This window comes from Thermobia domestica, chromosome 15 (genome assembly GCF_964235325.1).
Source record: "Thermobia domestica chromosome 15, izTheDome1.hap1.1, whole genome shotgun sequence".
Lineage (NCBI taxonomy): Eukaryota > Metazoa > Arthropoda > Insecta > Zygentoma > Lepismatidae > Thermobia > Thermobia domestica.
The window spans coordinates 59,344,253-59,370,484 of record NC_137468.1 but is presented as its reverse complement, the minus strand read 5'-3'; the positions used below and the strand labels follow the sequence as shown (position 1 = coordinate 59,370,484).

The 26,232-nt window shown below is 33.8% G+C and overlaps 1 protein-coding gene across 1 annotated transcript; it reads right to left on the bottom strand.

The window, feature by feature from the left end:
• Positions 1–4,418: 4,418 nt before the first annotated feature.
• LOC145671039 (uncharacterized) lies at positions 4,419–25,984 on the bottom strand. Its single transcript, XM_081739713.1, has 3 exons — positions 25,543–25,984; positions 6,790–6,911; positions 4,419–4,724 (listed from the first exon to the last, which is right to left on the bottom strand). The coding sequence occupies exons 1-3, from the start codon at positions 25,621–25,623 to the stop codon at positions 4,616–4,618; spliced, it is 312 nt and encodes a 103-aa protein (XP_081595839.1). The 5' UTR covers positions 25,624–25,984; the 3' UTR covers positions 4,419–4,615.
• Positions 25,985–26,232: the final 248 nt, after the last annotated feature.

Genomic DNA, 26,232 nt, shown 5'->3' with positions numbered 1-26,232 from the left:
ACAAATTTACATGCTTGAAGGTGAATTTTTATGCGTAATTTATGAAAAAAATCGACAAAAGGAACTAATTTTATGGTGCTAAAATTATCATTCGTAGCCCAGGATCAGGAGCCCCCTAAATTTCCTGTAACCCCCTCCAGATCTCAATTCGTCATTTAATTTGTGTTTACATATTTTTTTCAATCATTCAATTTCATTGGTCATTCGTTATCTGTAGTTTACAGGGCATAAGCGTAGGACGTTAAACTAAGATTTCATTCCTCATCCAGTAGTGTGTGAAAAGATTTTTAACCTCCTTCTTGGACATTTTTTAAAAATTAATATATTAAGATAAGTATACAAAAACCCTGAAATGATATGAACTTTGAAATCCTGAATTTCCGCCCCCTTTCCTTGATAAAATTGTGAGCACACTACTGATTTTATCCTTACTTACGCCAGTACTTTAAAAAAAAACGCTCAAAATTAATACTGGATTTTTTTTCGGTTGCAAATGTAAGGTAGACTTGCCAGCTATATCTCTTAAAAATACCCTATTCTCACAATCATTACGAAGGATAATTTAAATATTTTTATAGTAAATAAGTAACTTAAGCAGGCAAAGAAGACACTATTTACTGGTTTACTTAGGGGCATGGATAACAGTAGAGAGCATTTTAAAGACAAATGGCAGACGTTTAAAATCAAACACTTTAGAACAATTACTAATTTACAGAAAGCTATCCTAAGGTCAGCTCCTGTCTCGTACTAGAACCTTACTACAGAACGTGAGGTTTCTAGGTAGATTTAATTTTCAAGGAAGATTTTATGTATAATCAATAATAAAATCATGTTTCTTCAATGAAATATCCGTTTTCCATCCAATAATACGAAATCCTTATATTGCATCTTTCAGAAAAGATATTATTTGGCAGAATTTGCGAAGGAAGTTGAAGACTACAGTCTCGTCCACTAAAAAGAAAAAAACCCTTCTTGGCGCTAATTTATCTTCTTAGTTCGATTACTACAGTCTAATTTAATGGTATTGAGTATACATAAGTCATTTTGATTCCGTTGGTTTTTATAGATTATTTTCCTCTCTCTCTCTCTCTTCTTTGAAATGAAATACAAGTTTTTAAAATTTGTATTTTTCTGATTTCTTCACTAAAAATCTACTTAAAAAATGTCTCTTGTTTTGTGAAAAATGAAAATCTGTGATGTAAAATTTTCATAATTTGATTTTTTTGTGAAATTTATACTATGATGCAAATGCATTTTGTCAAACAAAAAGTTTTAACTAGCTTGAAATCAAGAAAATCAAAATATTAAAATTTTTGTTCGTATAATTTACTCAGCTAAAAACAAAAGTGACGTGTGTATTCAAACTTGTTGAGTAATTTTCGTCAGATTACATCAAACTATATATGAGATTATTGAATAGAAGAAAAGGATTTGATTCTATTTGCTTTATTTAACAAGAATAAAAAATGCATCAAAAGATTGCAATCTTGCTCTATAATTAGTTTTTGGATCAGGGGGACACAAAATTTTTGAACGGCCCCTAGCTCGAGTTTTCGTATTTTTTGCGGAATAAGCACATCATACGAGTTAAGTTAGTTTGCGTTTGGCTACACTATATGTAATTCTCCGGATATAAGGCCTACAAGAAACGTTTTGATTGAGATATATTGGATCTTTTGATGCATTTTTGGATCAAGGCCCACAGAATTTTTGTACGGCCCCCAAATCGAGTTTTTCTATTGCTTACGGAATAAGCATACCATACTGAGTTAAGTGATAGTTTGAATTTGGCTACACTATATGTAGTTCTCCAGATATAAGACCTACAAGAAAATTTTTGACTAAAATACATTGGATCTTTTGTTAAAAAAAATATTAAAACAATAATAAATATTTTGAAACAAGTTTTATTGAAAGTATCAAAATAATCTTACAATCAGAGGCATTCATTCTTACATACATGCAAACAGTGTGCCACACATAACCATTTTTGTTCTTTCATCTGTTTTTTATCTATTAAAAAATAATTAAAAAATACTGGACATAAATACATTTCCCAATAATAAATACTTAAAACACAAAGTTGATGGAAGTTAAATAAATAAAGCGTGAAAAAAAGCAAATTATCCTCTAGACTTTACTGTTTGTTTTCTTTTAAAAGCATAATTTCAGAAGTTTATAAAAGCAATTTCTCAAATTCTAATCTAAAATTACTTTCCCAACAGCAAGCGACCAAAATTTTTCTTTGCTTCTAACTATGCGTATAAAGGAATTAAAATAAATTTTTACGATAGCTTACTGTAAAAGAGAAATAAATCACACACACACAAAATTATAATTCTAATTATTCTTTCTAAAAAGAAATGCTGTTAGCCTACTCAACAATAACAACTAATTTTAAACAACTCACTGGGATATCCATAACTACGTAGCCTACACTTTACATGTATTAAAAACAAAACATGTGCTTTTTTTTTTTTTTTTTAACTCATTCGGATGGTTAGAAATAACTAATACTACTAGTAGCTATCACTTGTCAGATTTTTTTTCTCTGTTCAAAGGTTCTGCAGGTACGAACTACAACCCAAAAAGCTTGCCCAGTACTTCTCTTTTACGTTACAAGTATCTACATTTTCTCCAGAATTAGTTTTTTTTAATTAAGATTGAAATTTTTGCCGGACGCAATAAGGTACTTGCATTAATTATGAAATTTCTGAACAATTAAACTAACAAATAAAATTTAGAAAGTTCAATTTTTTATAGTACATTTCTTGTCCTATATTTACAAATAAACTGTTACTAAAAGATACAGTAAAACCTAAAATATGTAAAAAAAACATAATTTATTGTCAATAATTTCTATTTTGAATTAGATTAATGCAAGTACTAACAACTGCTTTTATTATATAGATGTTTTAGGTTCAATCCGTGATGCGATGCAGCAATTCGAATTAATTTCGAATCTAAAATTTTATTTTAAAAAAATATTTAAAAAAATACATGAAAAATAGACGGAAAATAAATTACCTTTGGCATTTCACTATTAAAATGACTATTATTATCTACATTTTTTTGCAACAAAAATTTGTGATAAAGTTTAAGTATAATCAGTCTATGTTTTTAATTCCCATCATAATTTTGATGAAACTTTGTCTCAAAGCTATTTAATCGAAATAATTTATAAATAATGAATGTAACATGATTACATAACACAATACAGTATATAATTTATCCATGTGTGTAGTGAATTGTTGAAATTTTTAAATAAGTATAACACATTTGGAAGAGATTGGAAAAAAAAACATGAAGCGCTATGAAGGAAAATGGATACATTATAAAGAACTCGTATTTTTTTAAGTACAATGATTGAATACTGTTGTAACGTGACAAAAAAAAAACTACAATGATATGTACAAGAAAACATTTATGTTTATACACAGCCTTAACAACTTTATACAATATGGTTCAAGTTATATAGTATATGCCATTTATTAGAAACGTAAATGCAATTATTAGAAACGATTTGCAACGTTCAATGTAAAATCAAGACATATGTTAAATCTTTTAATAAAATTTCTTGTATTTATATAATTATTGATTTTACTTTCCTTTTTTTAACGTTTAATTGCTCAATTTTCTCCCAATTTAAAAAAATCCAACCTTTGAGAATATCAACATTTTCAACATAACTCTAATAAAATTGAGTTTAAGAAGATTGAAATGCGACTTCAAATTGATTTCAACAAAACTTACCCTCCTTTAGATTTTGTGAATGATTTTTCCTTCAGTTCCATTAGTACATAAAGTTTCATTAATACTTTCGAATAAATGGCAATTTTTTGAACCATACTTCTACAAAACATCAAAATATAACAGAATCTTATTTTGCTTCTTCTTTTTTTCATTATTCCATTTATTTTTCTTCGGAAAAAATTGGAACTAACTGCAATTATATACATTGCTAGTTTTTGCTTAAAATGAAAACAAATTGCAGATTCAAATTTTTATAACAAGAAACCATTTTTTTTCAAAGGTTAATGGAATTTTTGTTTTTGAATGATCATAAGACATCGACATAGAATAAGTATGCACAAAATTACGTAAAAGTAATGCAAATAATTCTAGTAACAGAACACACACATGTATATTCTTATTTACGTGCACATACACATATAATATATTAAATTTTTTGTCTTTTTTTAAAAAAAGAAAATTAAATTAAGAAGAATAAAGCACAGAAATATTTTTCTATAATGACTTATATACTGACATGGTCACAGTGGAAGAAAGAATGTCAAGATATTTCATACAAATCGGAATATAATCCCCTCTTTTTGTTTTTGCTACAATAAAAACACACAAAAAAAGGTCTGATTGTTGTTTGACCATAGAATTGACATTTAAGTTGAATATCTCTGTTTTGTTTTTTTAAAATAGCTTTCTTTCCTTAAAACGACGATTTTTTTGATTTTTTGTTCGATTGAGAAACCTTACAAAACTCAAAATACGTAAAGAAAGGGGGGAAAAGGAAAGCGAAGTGCAAATACTTTCTTTTCTCCTCACAGACTAATCGCAGTGCTCAATCCAATCTTTTCTGCGATTAATGCGCGTGATTTCACGTTGATTGAGTGGGCTGGGGTTCTGGTCGGCACTTGTAGACGTAAGCTCCAGTTACTACATCATCGGCAGTTCTCAAACAAGCCTTACCCTTGGGACATTCACACCTGAAATACAAAGAAAAGAAATGCTCTAGAATGTTGTACAACACACACATGCGAAACATAAAACTAAATGAACTTATAAAAGAGTTGAATTAGGATTTAACCCTCGCACTAGCTAGGGATTTTTTTTTACACATACTACAAACGAGGGGGTGGGGGTTCACTTTGTATCCACCTGTTAAGATAAAATATATCTCGCAAAAGAAGCAAATTTGAAACTTTCACAAAAATCTACTAAAGTGACTAAAGTGACTAAAGTGAACAGTACACGGAATAAGGCTAACAACTATTTATTATACTGCCATCTAGGAGTGACACTTCTAAAGTCAGTCACATTTCCAGCCAAAGAGGAAGGAGGGGATACTTTGTGCTCAGTAACTTAAAATAGAAAATGTTTGAGACACAGTAACGTTTAATTTGCACCACTGTAAGGTATATGCTTTAGCTACACAGGTTGAGCAATAAGTTTTTTTTTACAATTTTTAAAAAAAGATTAGAAGAGTAGTTACAAGAAGCATACTGTGGTGGGCACAAAATACCCCTCCCCCGTTGGTAGTTCAAGGGTTAAAGTAGGGTGTTTTAAATTTCAGATTTACAAAAAACAAAATTATCAATAATTTAAAAATTTATCAATAATTAATGGAATGTAATAGCTATTGTAAGTTAGTTCGAAAGTTAGTGAATATAATCGTGCAAGCATTTAGTGTAAGAAAGTGACAATTCTAAATTTTGACTCATTTTGAGTTATTGGTGTTACATTATTACAAGAAGTTTTGAAATAAACTTGTACAGGAAAACGATATGGCTACTTAATAATGCAGTCACAAATTAGAAAGATTTCAATTATTTCCAACCTTTCTATACAGAACTCTGTAAGCAAATTCAGAGATTTTTATTAATACTTCCTGTACATTTTTTTTTTCAAGGCTCCGATTCAAATTGACAATAGTGAGCAACCTTAACAGATGGGGACAGGGGCAAAAATTATGTCAAATTATTACTAAATTGATTATTAGATATGTTTTATATTTGTTTCCTTGAAAAATTATGAACTTCCCTCGTTGAATTAATGTTACTGCAGACAAAGAGAGGCTTCATCTTTATATTTTCTTCCAATTTTGATCGTGTTTTCTGCTCATTCATATCCAAAAGGAAGGAAGATAATATTTACAAATTGTCTGTTTTAGACTAATCCTAATCAGCAATTAAGTAGTCAACAAAAATCTTTACAGATCAACAAAACACTCATTTAAAAAAATAAGTAGTGTTTTATTTGACTAATAAGTATTTATACCTGCATAAAATGTGTTATAATTATAATAAAAGAGGCGGATCAACACGAATAATTAACATTGTCAATTGCAAGGAATGAAATGGTATAGGAATAGGGTATATTGCAAAAAGCCATGAGTATTTAAAATTTGTTAGTTGGAGAAGAACTAAATAACTGTTGCTATAAATTAAGGGCACAATGGTAATTGTTAATGGTGTTCCAAATCTACGTAATCGGAGTTTTCTTTTCACGCATTGGTTTATGTGGCAGTGTTATTTTTCTGTTCTCTTTGAAATGAAACAGTGGCGGATGTAGTCCGGGACCAGAGGGCCTATGCCCTTCCAATTTTTCGAGTGACAAAAATAATTTAGCTATTATTTATACATTTTTGAAAATGTATAGTAAATTCACGATATGCTTATCATGATCTGGGTTCTGGCTGCTTTCCCCCCAGTTTTTGCCTTCTAGATCCGCCACTGAAATGAAGACGAGTTTTAATTATGTGATTTTACTGATTTTTTCATCACGTCTAATTAATTGCTCCTCACTCTTTCAAAATGAACTTGCCTTATGTATAAATTCAATATTACTCGTACTCAAATTTGATCATTAAATAGTAAAAATATATATCATACATATAACAAAAGTTAATTTTCACAAAGTAAGAGACATTTAAAAGGAAGTAAGTAAAATCACATAATTAAAACTCCAGAGTTCTTTAAAATACTTCCCCAATTGTCATCACGACGCAGGTTTGTTTCTAAACACAAATTTTTAAGAAAAAGCTATACTTACGTATTCTTCATGAAATAGTCGATCCTGCGGCTATTTGGGAAATAAACAGCCCAGCCACATGGAGTGCTACTATGACAGTACTTCACCAATGACATATCTCCGTTGCTCTCAGATACAGCCCTCTGTAAAGACACGAGAAATAACAAATCGTTAATTACTATGAACTTTACGTCATTAGCTTTTTCATATGTCTTATTATTAGTAAAATAGTTCATGAAAGTGCTTCAGACTATTATCATATATTCTAACAAAGAAGTTAACACTGCATAAAGTTTGACATGCCAATTCCTGTCTGTGTGTTCTTTTTTTTTTAAATATATATATATATATATATATATATATATATATATATATATATATATATATATATATATATATATATATATGTGTGTGTGTGTGTGTGTGTGTGTGTGTGTGTGTGTGTGTTATATTGGGTAAAAGGTGTCATTTAGGAGTTTCAGGGGGTGAAACTGTAACCTGCATTTGATTAAGATGAATATACAGTGACTAGCAGAATTATTCGGACACTATAGTGTTTGAACAAAAGATGGGATTTATTTCAAAGAAAAAGCAAATGCAAATAATATGCTATCATTTTCTCTGACATCCAACAAACATAAACAATTTTACACTTCGAAAATAAAATAACTTAACAAACAATGTAAAGTAGCGAGATCAAAACAAACACAATACGAATTAGGGTGTTGCAAAATTATTCGGACACCTGACCAGATATGACAGTTATCGAGTAAAAATATAAAACTCAATATCTAGTAGGCAGTCCTTTCTGCTTAAGAACTGCGTGTAGTCTATTTGGCATACCATTCACAAGTTTGCGAGTGTATGCAACAATAATCTTGGCCCATTCTTGACGAAGCACGTCCTTCAGATGCGCCTTCGAGGTTATGCATATTTTTCGAACTTGTTTCTATAGTTTATCACACATTTCGAATTTGCTTGTCTAGTTTATAACACATTTCTAACTTGTTTCTCTAGTTTATAACACATTTCGAACTTGTTTCTCTAGTTTATCCCACAAATTGTCAATTTGATTCATATCTGGAGACTGGAGAGGGGGATGGAATGTCTTTGGGCAATTGTATAGTAACCACAGATTTACAATATGAGCTGTGTTTCGGGTAGAATTTGAATGTATCTAATACCCACATTTTTCTGCGTTGTTCTTTAAATTATCTTTAAGAATTTGCAGGTAGAAGTGTTGTTCAAGGAACACCAACTTATCTACTCCAGACGCTGACATGCAGCCCTATACCATTACGCTCCCTCCTTTGTATTTTACTGACGGCTGCAAATTTTGTTCCTCCAGCTCAGTATTGTTTCTTCTCCACCCCATTACCTTCCCAAAAGAACAGAAGATATTGAACTTACTTTCATCAGAAAAAATCACGTAGTTCCACCCGTTGGCACCCATATACTGGTATTATTTCGCAAAACTAGTCTTTTCTTCCTCTTTGTTTTGTTGATATGAGGCTTTCTGCATGTTACGCGGCCATGAAACTAGTTCTTCTTAGGACTCTTCTAATTGTATCGGGATTCACGTCGATCTCCATTTATTCTCCAACCTCGGCAGCGACGTTTGAAGCTGATTCATTCGTTTTTACTGATCCTTTCGTTGATCCTTGATTTGTTGATCCTTTTTTTTTCGGACTATTGCGGATTCCCGTCTCTCCGAAAATGTCTTTGGACGTCCCGTGTTAGGGAGGAAATCATCTCTATCCTCAAGCTTGTATCGCTTGATAATATCACACACTGTACTTTCTTTCATTTGCGACATCTCTGCAATTTTTCTGCAGCTTTTATCTTTTTCATAATGAAAAATTGCTAATTGCCGCTTTTTAAATGTCGCGTTCTTTCCTCTTTGACCCATTCTTCGTGTTGACAACGAATTGTTGTATCAAACTGTCACGATAACGACTACAGTACTTAACACAGCCCTCAGCACTAGCGCCACGTCTCATATTGCTCTCATTATTTCACAAATGTCGTACTGTCCGAATAATTTTGCTGGGGAAAATTTGGGTATGATTTTCATTGCGATTAATTATATCCGTTCTGTTGACAGCAACTACACGCCTGATTGTGTTTTTCAGGTATGCGTATATAGCTCCTTTTTCTTATGTTTTGTTGTGTACAAAATATGTTTTCATTTCGGAGCCATAGCCCGTTATATGTATTTCATTGGATCTGTCCGAATAATTCTGCTAGTCACTGTATATATTCGTATAATCAGCAATATATTATAGTAGTAGGCCGATATTATTGAAAAAAGTGGAATTTACTTAGGCCCTATATCGATGGACTCACTGCCAAGAACAAGACATCCCCCTAAAAAAAAAAAAAAAAAAAAAAAAAAAGCCTGAAATGACATTACTGTATTGTTGCCATTCAAAAGGCAAATGCCCGTATCTACTGAAAAGTGTTATATCGAAAAATCACGATCTTCTGTTCAGTCGAATTTCGGTGGAGATCTGAAGATAAGGTCTTTTGGCTTTGTACGGTATTAGCAGATCAGTAAAGATACGCTAGATAATATATATATATATAAAATAATTATATTCCAACAGATGTTTCTAAAATGGTCATTGTATCATACTCTTGCCTAAAACGCAATAAAAGTGGCGTGATCACGTGTCCCTTAGGATACAAGTGTGCCATCATTAATTCTAGTGAAAAATTCTTTTAAATGTCATTCCATTTGACTTCTAGTGGAACCTTGGCCTTCTTCGATATCAACAACCAGGCATTTTTTCTTTCGTTCTTTTACGAGACGCAGTTCATAAACGGCTGTTTGATAGTTCCCGTTTTACTGCCCTCTTGCCTCCCAGCTCCCAGTCTTCTTTACACTCTTGGACGTGACCATTATCATATGTGAAGTCCCATCTGACTTCATACGAGATCTCTTCATCTGACAATTGGTCAATCTCCAGTAGGTGTGTTCCATGACGTCATTATACGTCATTGCCAGGAACTTTTTTTTCTCGCTTTCCATTAGGCGGATGTTTTCATTCAACAAGAAAAGAAGTGAATGAAGTGTTATTTTCCTGCCGATCTAGTTTCCTGTCAGCTGTGACTGACTAGAATGAATGAATCAGTGTTTACGGTAGAAAACAATTCTTCTTTGATAGTACTTCCAAACCAAATCGTTAGCCAATTCAGAAGCCAGCAGAGGTGCAGACCTTCTGAGATTAAAAGTTCATTTATTGTTTATTTTTAACGTTTATGTCCCATTTTATTATTATTTTTTTTTAAAGTACAGGAGACGATGAGAAATAAATGATAATAATGAAGAATGCCATAGCACCACACGACAGTGGGAAACTGTAAGGTAGTCAATTGGCCAACGTTGGGTCTACGTTGTAACTGACCGTCTTATCGATCATTTGCCAACGAACTCAATTATCAAACGTAGCCCCTACGAAAGAAATGAAATTGCGATTAGGGGTAGGAGGTCGAAACTGTTGGATAAATCGTTCATTGGCCAACGCACCAAATCATGCAAACCATCACCTTACACAGCGGCTACTAGAAATGTTGCTAGAATAATACCCATAACCTTAGCGGGATTCTAGTCTACAACAGATAGGACTTTCGAATGTCCGTTTCAGTGGTGTATGCAAGGGGGTTTCGCGATTTAACACCCCTTCCTTGAGCAGGCTGAAAGAATATGCTTGAACCCCTCTTGATCAAATTCTGCGTACGCCAATGGCTAGTCTAATTGTCTTATACCTCTTGACAATGCTAATGCTGGTTTGTAGTTATGACTTGGATTTTAATAAACTGTATTTGAAAATATAACGCTTCAAGTATAAATACTGGATGATATAACTAGATGGAAATGAATGCTTAGGCCAGTACAACTGATTTAAAAATGAAAACATGGAAGCATCTTTCCAGTTGATTTTGGCTTCAAGTGTATCTTGAACTTGGGTAGTTAAAAAGAAAGAAAAAAAAAATGGTTGCAATTACACGTAAAATGATCATTTCAAAAGCGAAAAGCACATAAACAAATTCATGACGAAATGTAATGCTCACTTTCGTTAATAGAAAATAACAATTAGCACGAGTTAGTAATTGTCAGTTTAAGTACGTATAATATGATGGTAGACAACAGTGAAAGTAACTGTCCTTGACGAAAATGTGTTTCTGCAATAGTGAATATCTTCTTCCTTTACAATAATAAAAAAAATGAAACATTTTTTTCAAAAAAAAAGTTAGGAAATACTGGAAATAATAGTCTAGAAGCAGGCCCGTAGCCAGCCCAAAAATTTAGGGGGGGGGCGGTAGAAGTTAGGTGGAGCCCGACCCAATCATATTATACTTCATCACCATATTATAGTTCATTTGCAAGCCTTCCGTGAAACTTTTAGGGGGGTCAGCCAAAGTTTAGGGGAGGACTATCCCCCCGTGGATACGGGCCTGTCTAGAAATAATTATTTTTATTCATATTCATATTCAGAAGGAAATAATAGAAATTTCATTCTTTTCCATATCCACAATTTCAGTACTTCCAGTTAGTTATCATTGCTCTTCTGTAATGTCTAAGTTTCTGTACAGTCCTAGTGGCGTACGAAAGGGGAATTCGACGCTTGAACCTCTCTTGAACAAGGTATTATGGGGAAATAAGCATTTCCTATGTTAAGATGCATATACAAAAAAATCAGACCGCGGTGGCTCAGTGGTAGAGCGTTTACCTCTGGTGCTTGGGGTCCCGGGTTCGATCCCAGCCCCCGCCAAGTGAACTTTGTGGTGGACAAACACCGTGTGCGTGGGTTTCCTCGGGGTTCTCCCGTTTCCTCCCACTTCCTTCATTCCACCATTTCATTCATTACTCATCATCACCGTCTCGTTTAGCCTAACCGGCATAACCGTGGGACGTAAAACTCAAAAGATTTCTACAAAAAAATCACGCTTGTCCTGAAAGGATATTAAATTTGAGAGCTTGAACCCCTCTTGATGAAATTCTATGTACACCACTGTACGGTAAAGACACATATAATTCTAGCTATAAATGGAACGAAGTAGAAACACTAATGATGTGTTGTTTCATGTTGTATTTAAACATTTCTGGCCCTACGCGAGAACATTTCTGTATATGACATAAGCACACTGTCAGCATTTTAGTATCATTTAAATAAACATTAAAAAGTTTTTTTTTTTTTTGTCTTCTCATGTTCTTTCTCTACAGGGATCATGTGATTTTTGTTGAAACAGCTGTTTGTCAGGTGCTAGTGTAGTGCATGGCGTGATATATTCTATTCAAGTTCTCTCGCTCTATTCTTCTCAATGAACAAAAGGGCAAAAAGAAGGACTAGGAAGATCTTTGAAATGTGTGTCATTCTTTATGTTCGTTAATATGACAGGAAAATCCTTAGTAGTTTTCCTTTTTCTATACGAATACAGCTCTCTTCAGGTCATTACACATTGTAGATGAAAGCTCTTATAGCTTTCAGACGTGTCAGAAGAAAGAAAAAGAAATCCATTGAATTTTTCGCTGTAATACATTTTGTCTACTGTAAAAGTTTTGTCATAAGTAACCAACATTTTTCATCCCTTTTACGGTAAAGGGTTTTGACCTAACACGTGGAGAGAATAGCCCTATTTTAGTTCTTATTGTGTTTCACTTTTTTTTTTTAAACCACAATTAAAAATAATAGAATATATACTTTTCACTTTTAATTTCTTAAATATACTTTTTATCTCTTTCGTGGCTAAATAGTTTAACTTTCACCTTTCATCGGAAAACTTTGGTTCAATTCTCGACGAGAGTGTGTACTGTATGAGTTCCTTTGTGGCTATATGGTTTGCGTACACGTCTTAGGTGTAGACTTGGGTTCGATACCCTGCGGGAGCTCATATAGTTCGGATTCCAATGTTAAGCTGTGGGTCCACATCTCATCGGTGCTGAATGGGATGCTAATACCCAGTGGCGAATCCAGGATATGATCAAGGGAGGTGCTAAACCATAATTTGCCGTTTTATCCAGTGTAAAGCAGAATTGAAGCCCATTTTATCCAGTGTAAACCTGAGCGTCAAGGGGGGGGGCCCTTGCTAATACCTGATCCAGCCAACTAATGAGGGACTATGGGTTTCGGATCTCATTGTAAAGTACTGGCCCGTCTCATGCAGCCTCGGTGGCGGAACAAATCATTAAATTCTAAATAAATAAGTTTATTTATTTAATTCCTGTAACTTTTGAGAATATAAACGCGTAAATATTTTTAATTACACTGTTGTATGCAGTTTTATGCATTTTATACTGTATGTTAAGAAAATTGTTAGAAACACGATGAGTGTCAAAACTTTGCGGCATCAACACAGTGATGTAGACAAGCAGAGATCTATTTAAACGAAAAATTTGTAGATCATGCGTGAAGAAATCCGAGGAGTTGCTGATGCACTGACGGACGCATTTGTTTCGTTGAACGGTTAACCATTCCATGAGCTACCAGTGTCGCACAATGCATTACCATATTAAATACTTTCGTACGTTAGAACCATAACATAATTCTGACTTACGGTGGAGAACGAGTCACAAGTATTGGAAATGAAGTTAAAGAATGGGCATTAAATTCATAAAAGATCATATTACTATTTTCAGGGACGTAAGCACGAATTTATTTCGGGAGGGGTCTAAAGCGTTTCGGGGGGTCCAAATACAATTTGAAGCTAAATTATATGAAAATTTCTAAAATTGCCCCTAAAAGTAGACTACATTTACCAAAAAAAAGTCGGGATTTCAGGGGGGTCCGGACCCCCAGGACCCACTCCCTGCGTACGCCCCTGACTATCTTCTATTTTTAAAAAAATCCCTTTCTTTTAAATCTAGGAGTCAAGCTGATATAAATTCTGATTAATTATCAACAGAAATATACTTCGGGAAATACCCTCGTTGAAGAAAAAGCTCAAAGATAGCCTATATAGTACAGGATTATTAATAAAATAAGTACATTACAGCGAAAATATGCACAAACAACGCTTAACTATTCGAAATTTAATCGACCAAGAGATAACACCATTCAAATGACGACGTGAACAATCCAAACGCCTACATAGCCTATTAACTAAAATATAAATAAAATTAAAACAAACCGACATTGACCTCTTGGCATCTAGTACGTAGATTGGACTTAATAACACGGCATTATGACCTTGTTTTTAACAGAATTCTGTTCTTAAAATTATTATTATTAAGCTAATTTCATTTAATAAAATTATAGATTTTTTTTTGTAAATGATGATGATTAAACGTAGCTTTCAATTTATTACGTTGTTGGCACTTTATTTATAAGAAAAAGTAATTTATGCTTATTAACTGTGTGTTTCTGTTTCTCCTTGTCTATCTATAATCTTTTAATCTTAATTGGTATTCGTCCGCTCCTTCAGTATTTTCTCCGCAAGGAAACCAGAGGCGAGAAAAGGGAAGAAAAGGACATTGAAAAATTGATTTCTAATAAATAGAAGGATATATATGTAAGGACAATTGAGGACAAATCGGAAAGCAAGAAACATCTGCAAGGTTAAAGAAGTGTTTTTTTTTTTTTTTTTTTTTTTTTTAAATGCAGCGGAAATTACAGGAGAAATTTGTCCTCCTTCAAATGGAAGTGCATATTTATGATCGAACCGACAAGTTTATCTCTGCATAGCGGAGAACTTTCTCTCTTTTTTACTTAAAAAAAAAAAATAAAATACAAATGATCGTTCATACAAATGACCTTTCACAGCTACAGGAGGAAATTAGAAAGAGAAAGAGCAATGACATATATTTTTGCAAGAATAAGTACCTAAGAATGGAAAAACTAAGTTTGATTTGTTTTAGAACAAAGAAGGAGAAAAAGAAAATATACATTGAATATTTACAAATGATTCTACATTGGATAATAATATAATCAAATATTATAACTAAGTATTAAATACACCAATGTGATAGAGTCACATTAATATGAAATTGTTAAATATCAAGAATATCAGAATAGTGTAATATTATAGAAATGTATATGTACTTGATTTTACAAATAGGGCACGGTGGTTCAGTGGTAGAGCGTTTATCTCTGGGACATAGTGTGCCTGGTTCGATCCCCGCCCAAGCAAGCTTTTGGTGGACGGGGTTTTCCGGGTACTCTCGTTTCCTCCCATATTCGCATTCCACTGATTCTTCGATCACTTGTATTAATTATCCGTCTCCCTTACCCTAAGGGCATAATCGTGGGACGCGAGAGATTTCATTTCATTTCATTTTGATTTTATGTATATAATTTGTCTTGCTAGGTAAAATATATATATATATATATATAGCTAACACAGAAAATAGTGAGATAGATAGAAGAGAAAAATATTTCTCTACTTTACCACTTCGATACTGGTAATACTATATATTAGCGTAATATAGACTCTTGTTCAAAGAATAGTGACATACCAAGAGATAATACTGGCTCTTTTTTTTTTTTTAACAAGACTGTACGATCTACAATGCGCAGCTTATGATCCTATTTTTAAGTCCTGAAACATCCGCTATTTTCCATGAACGAAGGTCAAAAATACGTCGACGGGGGTTGCGTAAATATGCGTATGATAGTAGAACGTGCTATGTATGCTAACAACAAGGTCTTTTGTAATTGGCCATGTGATAAGGCATATGAATTGCTTGTGCTAGTCACAGGCAGAGAGGGCAATGAGCGAATTCTATTGATAATAATACTGGAGATGACATACAGGGCAGAGTACAACTACGCAGTGTATGTATGTTTGTGTGTGTGTGTGTGTGTTGTTTTTAAGCATCCTCTCTTTCCCTTCTATCCTTCCGGCCGGCCTACCGCACTAACCTTGTCAACTGGTGTTATTATTCTCCCTCTCCCCCAATCTTGCTACTGCAAAATACATTTTACGCAGTTGGCGCGGTAAGACGCAAGAAGGGGTGAACGAATTATGTTCAGTATCCTCTGTGATATGAAAGGCCATTTCAGGTCAGGAGGTTACGATACTCGAACACTAATGATGTTAAAGACGGAAAAAGATTTTTAGCGGATATGACGTCATGGGTATGGAAAAATTTCTGTCCATGTCAAACATAGTGATCAAGTGTAAATAATGTCCTTCTATGGCCTCATTTTTTTTTTTTTTGTATGTGTCTGTTTATATTTATGTGATTAAAATATTGCATAACTTTCTTAACGGTATTTAATACATTTATCACGTCCATGTGATTGGATATGAAAGTTCCAGAAAATAATCAGTTCGGCTAATATATGTGAGTGATCCAGTAAACCGGCAAAATACTTCTTATTTGACTATTTATTGGTGACATTTCTAGGTTACTGTGATATTATAAGGCCAAATTTGGCCACCAACATGAGAAAGTGGCCTCGTCGTGACTAAATTAGTTGGGTTGTTGTTGTCTTCAAAGTGGAAGACCCGAGTTTGACCCTTAGTGATTCATACTCTAGGCTGACCTCTGTTCTAACATTACTGTTGAAAATATACCGGAAAACCTTCATATGAAAGAGAAATGGCATTTTAGCGAGCACACTCGAAAGGGATCGAGAAAATATATGGCTATGATCTGTCTTTTTATTTGGTTTCCTAGGGAGTACAGTGCCTCTGTGTAAATTAGGTGCAATCTATTTTAGTTAATATGTACATTTTCAGTCTTTTCGGTTCTTAGGTGGCCTAAGGGTTGTAAAATCTACGCCAATCTAAACCTGGAGTTTGTATTACTTTGAAATTTATATTACTTTATAGTTTGTTGATGTCGCACGAACAGAACAGCCTGAGGAATAACCGACTCAAAAATTGAATATATAAAGAAACTCTCTTCATTTGCAAGGAAAAAAAAATGTAAAGAAACTATCTCTTCATTTGCAAAGAAAACTCAAAAATTGGATATGTAAAGAAACTATCTCTTCATTTGCAAGGAAAACTAAGAGATGAAATATAAAAAGGACGGCTGCCTGCAGGACTCAATGCTAGCAACTCTCAATTACGAAGTCAAGAAAACTAACGCTCAGTTACGGACAGACTGAGCTTCTTTCTTGCTTTCTTTTATTTTATTTTCAAGCTTGTGCAGAGCTAACATTAAAAAAAAAATCTCCTAGAAATATCTGTTTATGTTATTAAAAAAAAGAGAGAGAGAAACAAAACAGGAAGGCCCTACACTGGTGGTTACTGGATCTACAAAAATTGATACTGGATTTGATTTGAACACTGACAAAGGTTACCTTTGCATTTTGACCGTCCGTGATAACGCACCTAGTTACGCATGCCTTTGGTCGGTCAAACTTAAAATCTACTTACAGCCACTTTAGAAAAACACAAACAAACAAAACAAAACAAAACAAAAAATATTATGTTTGAAATTCGTCAAGAAAATGAGTCAACCTTCAAAATAATTCGTTTCCGTTGTTTTGTTTTAAAATATGACACGGAATGTACGAATATTCAATGCAATGAAGCATTGTTTTTCATGTTCCCAATACATGTGCTTTCTTCTTCTTCTGCTACTACTATTATTATTACTTCTTAATTGGATCCCGGCAAGGGTGGATCCAGGGAGGGGCGATCGGGACAATTGCCCCCCCAACAAGAGAAACTTTCTTATTTTATATATAAATAAAACCCATCCCAGAGTTTGGAGCTCTCAAAAGTAGCTCTAAGTAGCAGTATTACAACCCATCACCTCCCCTACAAGTCCGCCCTTGGATCCCGGCCAAGTAAGTTTGTGGTGAACAACATCATATCAATTGCTTTTCTCGAGGTACTCTGGTTTCCTTCCACATTCTCATTCCACCGTTCACTTGCCTTAATCATCCATCTCCATTAGCCTTAAGGATATAATTGTGGGACGTTAAACTGAAAGATTTCCTTTCATCCTGAAATGAAACTGGAAACTAACTAGGCCTACTAAACCAGTGCCACAAGGATTTCTTGCGGTCCAATCTCGTTGCCAGCAATCCTGACAATCTTCACAATTCATTACGTTAAGTCATAGTTACAATATGTTTGTATTATTCTTTGTTTTTCGCGAACCATTGGTGCCAAAGACGGTCCACGATAACCCTTCCTGGGGTATAGCGTCATGTAATGTACGAAACTATTTCAAATGACAACGTGCTCGTGGGTTTTCTCGGGGTTCTCCCGTTTCCTCCCACTTTCTTCATTTCACCATTTCATTCATTTCCCATAATCGTTGTCTTCTTTAGCCTAACTGGCATAACCGTGGGAAGTAAAACTGAAATATATCATTTCATTTCATTTCTATTTCAAATTACAAAAAAATTAGAGAGTTTCGATGGTTGGACAACATTTGGTTTGGAATTTTATATCTTCTTTCATCATGAAGTCTATATGAGACGTGGAACTATCGTTTAACAAGGGATCCGACCTTCTATCGAGAATCCAACCCGGACCTTCCACTTCGAAATCTCGTATATTAACAATATAGCAAAGAGGAAACACTGGATCACGTTTGCTGAAAACTTTATATTAGCTTTACACGTCAGCTGGTAACAACGGATATTTCTTTACCGACCAAGCTGAAATGAAACGGAAACGTGAGGCGAGATATTACAGCAACACGTGTTTTTGTTACTGTTGATAATTTTATTTGCTCATGCTTTGATTTACGTTTGATAAACATTCAGTGTTCATTCAATACACATATGACTGACTACATGAACAAGAAAGAAAAGCAAATAGATACCACATTTATCTCGATGATTAATTAATGCTGCGGCCTTGATAGAAAAAAAAAGTTTCTAGTGAATTTTGTTTAATCTTACAGTATTCGTTTTGCTGTAAAGTAATTTCCTGAATTTTTCATTGCTTCTTATTTTAATACATTTCTAATTATAAGGGTGCTTTTGTAAAACCGTCTTTTAAAAATGAAATTATTATTATTATTATTATTATTATTATTATTATTATTATTATTATTATTATTATTATTATTATTATTATTATTATTATTATTATTATTATTAATAATAATAATAATAATAATAATAATAATAATAATAATAATAATAATAATAATAATAATAAATGGACGACGCGATTGTATAGTAGAGCATTCGGCTTCGGGTCGCAAGGAGCAATTCATTTGGGTTAAAGTCCCATTAAAAAGCGTAGGAGATATTTAACCTCAAAGTTTCTGTGTTCGCGTTTCTCTCGGTTTGATTTGGTAGACTACAGAATAGGACCAAATAAAAGGAAATGCAAAGGAAAAATTCCTAGTTGAGCAAACTTTAAAGAAAAGAATAGAAAAAAGTGGCAGTGTTCACTTCTGGTGCAAGGAAACAGTCCCTGATTCGATTCCAGCCTTGTAGGGGAAAATAGGGAGTAGACAATTTTGGATCCGTGGATTTTCTCGGGGTTCTGTAGGTTTCTCCTACATTCTCATTTCACAATTTTCCATTCATTTTCATTAATGATCCATGTTCTTTAGCTTAAAAAATATAACCGTAGGCCATTAAAGTGAAATGCTTCGTTTCATTTTTAAACTCACAAATTCAAGTCTGCGTCATCAGGAATTTCAATCAGACATTATGCACACCCACTGTTAATCCGTAAACATAGGATAACTCTTGAACGAGAATCTTTGATTTCTGGGTTTTGCAATACACAGCTAGAGCGATTATCTCAGATGAGTAAGTTAATGGAATCAATTTGTTAACATTTTAATTGGTAACGGTGATGTTAACAGTGGCTATCCATATCGCGTTTAAAAATCTATAACATTCCCTGGCTTTTATACAACCTGTACAGTAAGAAAGAAATGTTGGTTGCCTATACTAAAGGATAATGAATTGTGTGATCCTTTTTTATTCTCTTTTAGCAGGGTTTTTATTAATAGTATAATTGCAATAGTAATAGAAGTAGTAGATAAATTTGACTAAGGTTTTAGTCTTTAATTTACTAGCCTTGGATTCAAGTTTCGTGTTGGAGATTTTTTTAATTACTTTTTACATTATAATATAGCAAAGATAATAACATGAAGTGAAGTTACCTTGTCCTAGTAAAGACTTGGTTAGGAAGAAAATGAAAGCATGGTGTTAATTACTTTATCTTCTAATACGCCAGGACTCCTATTACCATATAGATACGTATATCCCAGTACCGAACCTTCAAGCGCTCTCGTTTAACACCATCAACGTCTTAGTAACGATGTTATCTGACCTATCTAAGCGATGTTTCCACGCTCTAGCTTAGGAAAATGAAATTACTCTTATCACATTGAAGGAACAGGGGAAAAGTTAACACCATAGCTGTTCTTCTACGTTGATGCCTTTCGCTTAAATAAATTAGGGCACACTTTCTTTACTTATTAAAATTAATAATAGTAAAAGAAAAAAAGGAAAATAAAAGGCATCAGAGAGAGAGAGAGAGAGAGAGAGAGTAAAATTTGTTTGAATGGAAAGCACGGTGATTGGTTCGCTTCGAAGGTTGTTTACCTTCCAAGTCTTATTATAAAAGACAGGGGCAGTTTCCTTAGCAACAATTTTATTTATTTTATTTTAGAGAAAACGTAAAGTAAAGAAAAGGGCTACTTAGAATAGGGCACATTCTCATTTCTCTTATTTTCTCCCCCTTTTCTTCTCTATTCATATATTCATTATAATATGCAGGCGAAAACAAGCATACACAGAAAGGTTATTGACCTATAATGAAGTCTTTTACATACTGCTAGACTATAAGGCATTTTCCAACATGCAAAAAAACTAGTTCCTAATAGTAATTTTTTTCCTTTTATTATTTCTATGCACGTGTTTATGGTTACTTACTATTATAAGCCTTGAGGCAAAGTTTCAGGCATGATACAGTAGTAACTTCTTTTGCTTTTTCGTTTTTGGAAAACATTTAATTGTGTGATTCTTCCTTTCTGGATATAACGAAAAAAAAAATCAGGGCAAAAGGATGCTCTAGGCCAATTTTCTGGGCCGCGAGGTTTTTCATTCATTCATTCATTCTTGACTGACCTCAGAAACAGTTTATCATTTCTTTAAAAAAAAAGAAAAGAAAAAAAGAAAAAAAAACAAATTCTTTCGTGCATTACAGCGTGTTCTTCCTCACGGCTCCTCTCTACAATAATCTATATTTCACGTAATCTGAAACTTCGAATTAAAACTCTTTAGCGTTATGGACCGTAAAAGTGGTCAGGTCATCGGCTGTTGATCTTATTACTATTTGGCTGTGTAACTCGGAATTTTTTAAATGTTTGTTTCAAGTAGATTCACAAATTATCTCGTAGTGCTGGGTCAGTATAAACAAGTATGAAATGAAATCAAATCTTTAAGTTTTACGTTCCATGATTATGCCGGCTATTCTTAAGGAGACGGCGATAATGATAAATGAATGAAATGGTGGAATGAAAAAGTGGAAGAAAATCGGAGAGCCCCGGAACCCTACCCCCACACAGGGTTTGTCAACCACAAAGCTCACTTAGCGCGAACTGGAATCGAATCATGGACCCCATGCACCTAAGGTGAACGCTCTACCACTGAGCCACCGCAGTCCCATAAAACAACTATGACTTCACACTGAAGATTGAACCCTTAAGCACATGTTCCATATAAAATAGCTCAAGGTGCCTGTCCCTCCTTCCCCCCGACTTGGTTGATGACGTACTCGGTATATTTACCTCATATCCTTTGGTCCAGAAAAAATATTGTCTGTTATTAAACATCCAATGATTCTAACCTTCAAACTCTCCCCTTCCAAACTCTAATAAGCTTCGATTAAAATATATTATTTTCGTATAATTTACATAGTTATGATATACCTAAAATATAATACAACAGAAACACTAAACCAGTGGTTCTCAACCTTTTTTGAATAACGACACATTTTACTGAACGTCCTGGGCATCGCCATACACACTTGTATTATTATTATTATTATTATTATTATTATTATTATAGTGGAACCAATTAGTTTTTATAATGACTCTATGTATCACTGAGCATCACTGCCGCCGCCGAGGGTCTTGACTGGTACAAAATATGAAATGAAATCTTTTAGGGTTTACGTGCCACGATTATGCCGGCTAGGCTAAAGGAGACGGTGATGACGAGAAATGAATGGAATAATGGAATGAAGAAAGTGGTAGGAAACAAGAGAATCTCATGAAAACCCACGCACACGGTGTTTGTCCACCACAAAGTTCCATTGGCGCGATATTGACTGATATAGTCTATCTCGATTTTAACTAATTATTATTAAATTCTTCATGAATTTTAAATTCTAAAATTTTGCGACACCTTAGAGGACTGTGTGACACACCAGTGTGACACGATATATCGGTTGAGCACCACTAAAGAAATAGTAAAATCATTTGTAAACACTAATTATGTTGCAATTGTAATTTTGACATACAATAGTTTTCTTTTTCTTTTTTCTAAAAAAAAGTTCTTTAATAATCTTACGAAATACTTATATCGTTTTTGAAACACTTCCCTGGACCCTGGCTAACCCTCTCCCCTAGTCTTGTGGCAAGGGTTGCACTAAAGATACGCGTCCTGGGTTCGATTTCCGATAGGGGAGCAAAAAACAAAAAATTCACAATCACCTACATTCATTAATCATCCTCTCGTTTAGCCTAAAGACCATAACGTGGGTCGTTAAACTTAAAAAAAAAAAAAAGTGTCCCTGACTTTGATATTTACACAAGTTTTATTACTCCTCATTCAGGGTCCGTGAGAAAGAAAATTTTGACGCTTGGAACATTTATCAATGCATTTGAGAGATTCACTACCAAACATATAAGGTAGTAAACACATAACTCCTTATCTAAAAACGCAGTACATTATGCTTATAATATGATACATGATAACTTCCTCTGTTAGTATTTCATCATCTCATTCCACAGTGATAACAGTCGTTTTTTTCTTCTTATACGCTTATATACGTATATGACTATGAAAGAAATAGCTCTACATTATCTTAGATGATGCGTTAGGCATGGGTTGACACAGTTTGTGTAACCCTATTCTTTTCTTCCTTTAATGATGAAACAATAAAGTTAATACACTATTAAATAAAAATAATATCACGTTAGATCGGTTTATATAATCGTATTAGACCTTCATTTGACGAGAAAATTCGTACAGCGGTATAGCACTTCTAATGTAAAAAAAGTTGCGGGTTCGATTCTAGTTTCAGGAATTTTCTTTTTTTGAACTTTAGCGTTTCCTTTTTAGCACCGAGGGACCTACGACATGAAGTGGTATTCGAACCATCACACGTTCAAAGATACTTTTTTCTCCGGGGATTGAAGCCGGAACCATGTGTACGAAAGGTGCGCGTCCTAGCTATTGGGCCAGCGGGCAGTGTCTAGTTTGTGGAATTTGTTGTTCTTCCGTTGGGGTAGTATTGTCTCTAACATATGAGTAATCTATTAAGTTTTTTCTTTTGGGATTATTTACTAACTCACCATAATAATGATAATAATACTAATAATAATTCGTTCTATAGGTTAAAGAAAATCCGCATATGTATATTAGTATGATGGTATGATTCATGTCTACAGATGAGTGGTAGTGGATTATGCTGAAAGAAATAACAGTAGTCGAAAACGGAAAAATATCTGAATAAATCTACATACACACTATTGTCAAACCAATTGTCATACGGCCTGAGTCTGAACCTGAGATCTTTCGGATAATAGTTGTCTATATCGAAAGTAAGATATTTAGATAAAGTGCATTGGCTTTCACCGTCCCCAAAATCGATTATTCTCCCAGTTCTTAATAACCCTCTGAAATTTCGTTGACGTTTTACCAAAGAATTGAAGATTTTTCTCGGCTTTCTAAGTAGCGCTTTTATCAACGGGCTTATTTACAGTATAAATAGAACATTGTTTAGGTAAACATGTGTGCCAATCCAAGAACAACCAAAGTAAGGTTTAAAAGTACGTGTTTTCTCTAGCACTACAGATGTCAAATATTGAAGTCAACAATCTACATAATTGCATAAAGTAAATAATGCCATACATAAATATTATTCTAGCAAGAAGCAAATCTTAATCATTGAAACAAAGCAAACAATAGCAACAACAACAAGGGAAAAAAAAGTGCGTGAATTAATGTACTGGTTCCCAAACGTTTTTGGTTTGACTCCCTTAATATGTCAGAATTACGTACTCCACGGTGTCCCAAAGATACAGTAAGATACGGTGTCCCAAACAGTGTTAAAATTCTATCAACTGTCATTTTGCTAAGCCCCTATAAGCTAGATGCAGGACACAGTTTAAGAACTACTGCGTCCATGCATTCATTCGAGTTAAATAATAATCTAGAAATTAACCCGATTTATATGTTTAGCAATGGTTTATCTTTTCAAATGCGATATTTGAAATATATTAATTTTGTTCTCAAAATGAAAGAAATTTAACTACGTAAGTGGTGTTTTAATTCGATTCTTTGCTTGATTTCTTTCTTGATTTTAACCTTCTTTCATTTTAGAAACGGCTCATAAATATTAAGTCTACAATCTAGTTTCTGTCAGAATTAAAAATAAATATTATTATTCTTTTAAACAGGTCTGTAGCCAGCCCAAAAATATAGGGGCGCGGGCGGTAGAAGTTAGGGTACCCGATCTAACCATACTATAGTTCATCACCATATTATAGTTCATTTGCAACCGTGAAAATTTTATGGGCTCCAGTAAAAAATTAGGGGCTCCGGCCCCCCGTGTCCCCATGGATACGGACCTGTTTATAAATAAACAAATGCTTATGAAATGTAAATTAAGAAGTAGACGAAACCAGTAAAGCTATTCCATTGCAGACGAGCTAAGCCAAAATCAGCTTCCTTAATTCCTTCGTACCAAATCAATGAAAACAAATGATAAGTTACAATTTCTTCCGTAAACTAAGCATAAATACATATTGCATAAGTACAATAAATACAATATTATATTCTAGTAGCTTGCGGCTCGTTTACTGGGCTTTCACGTCCCAATTTAAATTAAGAACTTTAATTAATGAATGGCATTTAGACCTATATTCCTTAAAATAATAATAATAATAATAATAATAATAATAATAATAATAATAATAATAATAATAATAATAATAATAATAATAATAATAATAATAATAATAATAAAGGTGCTAGGCATGATAGTCAAATGACTTGTGAGGAAAGTCAGATAAATACTATTTTTTTTTTTTTACTTCGAACTGAAAGAACAAAATTTCCCTAATTCTGCAATTATCCTGTACAATAATTAATACATTAAATAACCAATTACCCTTAGTCTGAAACAATAAAATTTTCACCGGTGTAACTTACCTCACGAGCATCCAAAGGACTGTCAATCTTATAACAGAATTTATGTCAACAAACATACTTTTAAATGGTCATGAACGGTACAATGTAGCCGAATGATCTACAGAAAGAATGTTAGCTTGGTTTCAGAAATGTTTAGAACAAAATAAAATATGCATTCTGTGGAGGTGAACTTTAAAATTAAACTACCTGACGCTATAGGATATGGCTGGCCAAATTGCTTTTAACCGGTCATATATGGTCAGCACACTATTTCCATTGCGGTTACTTTCATCTTTGTAGACCTGTATTCTTTATCTCTTAATTTGAACAGCACGCGAATCACCTCAGGATGCCAGACTAACACTAGAAACTGTGTATATATATCTACCGGGAATCAAACCCGGAGTCACGCACACCAATCAATCATTCGGCTACACTGTTATGTAAAAAATCAAAAGTTAACGTATCTTACCTTCTCTATTGAAGCGGCAAAGGATTGTCCAACCAAAAGGGCGAGCAGAACAGCTGATGCAAACAATGCTACAGACTTCATGTTGCTTCTTTGTAAAATATATAATATTTAGTCTTCAACGAAAATCCGTAAAAAGCAGCAATAAACTTTGTTTTTCTTCTGGACAGTCCAACCAACAGGTGATCAGAAGAAATTCGTAGAGAACTTTTCTAACAAACAGCGGCACAAGTAAAACTCCTTCCTAAGTAGTTATCCAATACTATCCAAACTCTCCGTGACTCTGGATATATAGTCGTCTCGACGTTACTAAGTAATAAACAAATGTGGAACCACGGACCTTGACTAAAGAACGTATGTATTACATTTTGAGGTGGCCCGAAATATATAGCCACCGTTCAGATGACGATAGCGGTGAGAGGAGGGGGAGGATGAAATGAGTGGAAACTGAGCAACCGAGAGTAAAGATGAAATAAGACGAAACGAAAGAGAGCCGGTGGGAGGGGCAAAAGTTCCCGCGTGAAGCGCGAAACAAGATGCGCGATGACAAGTCCTGGAAAAGAAAGAAAGAGAGAAAAAAAAACTTCGCGAAGTGTGATGACATCACGTAGGCGTTAAAGAAATATGGCCTACGGAGGTGAGGGGAAAGAGAAAAACGATAATACGTGAGTTTTATTGGTGGAATTAATGCGG

Coding starts and splice junctions, on each gene's coding strand:
- LOC145671039 (XM_081739713.1), bottom strand. CDS start 25,623: ATGAAGTCTGTAGCATTGTTTGCATCAGCTGTTCTGCTCGCCCTTTTG. Junction 6,912..25,542: donor TTGCCGCTTCAATAGAGAAG/GTAAGATACGTT, acceptor GTGTCTTTACAG/AGGGCTGTATCTGAGAGCAA. Junction 4,725..6,789: donor GACTATTTCATGAAGAATAC/GTAAGTATAGCT, acceptor TTTGTATTTCAG/GTGTGAATGTCCCAAGGGTA.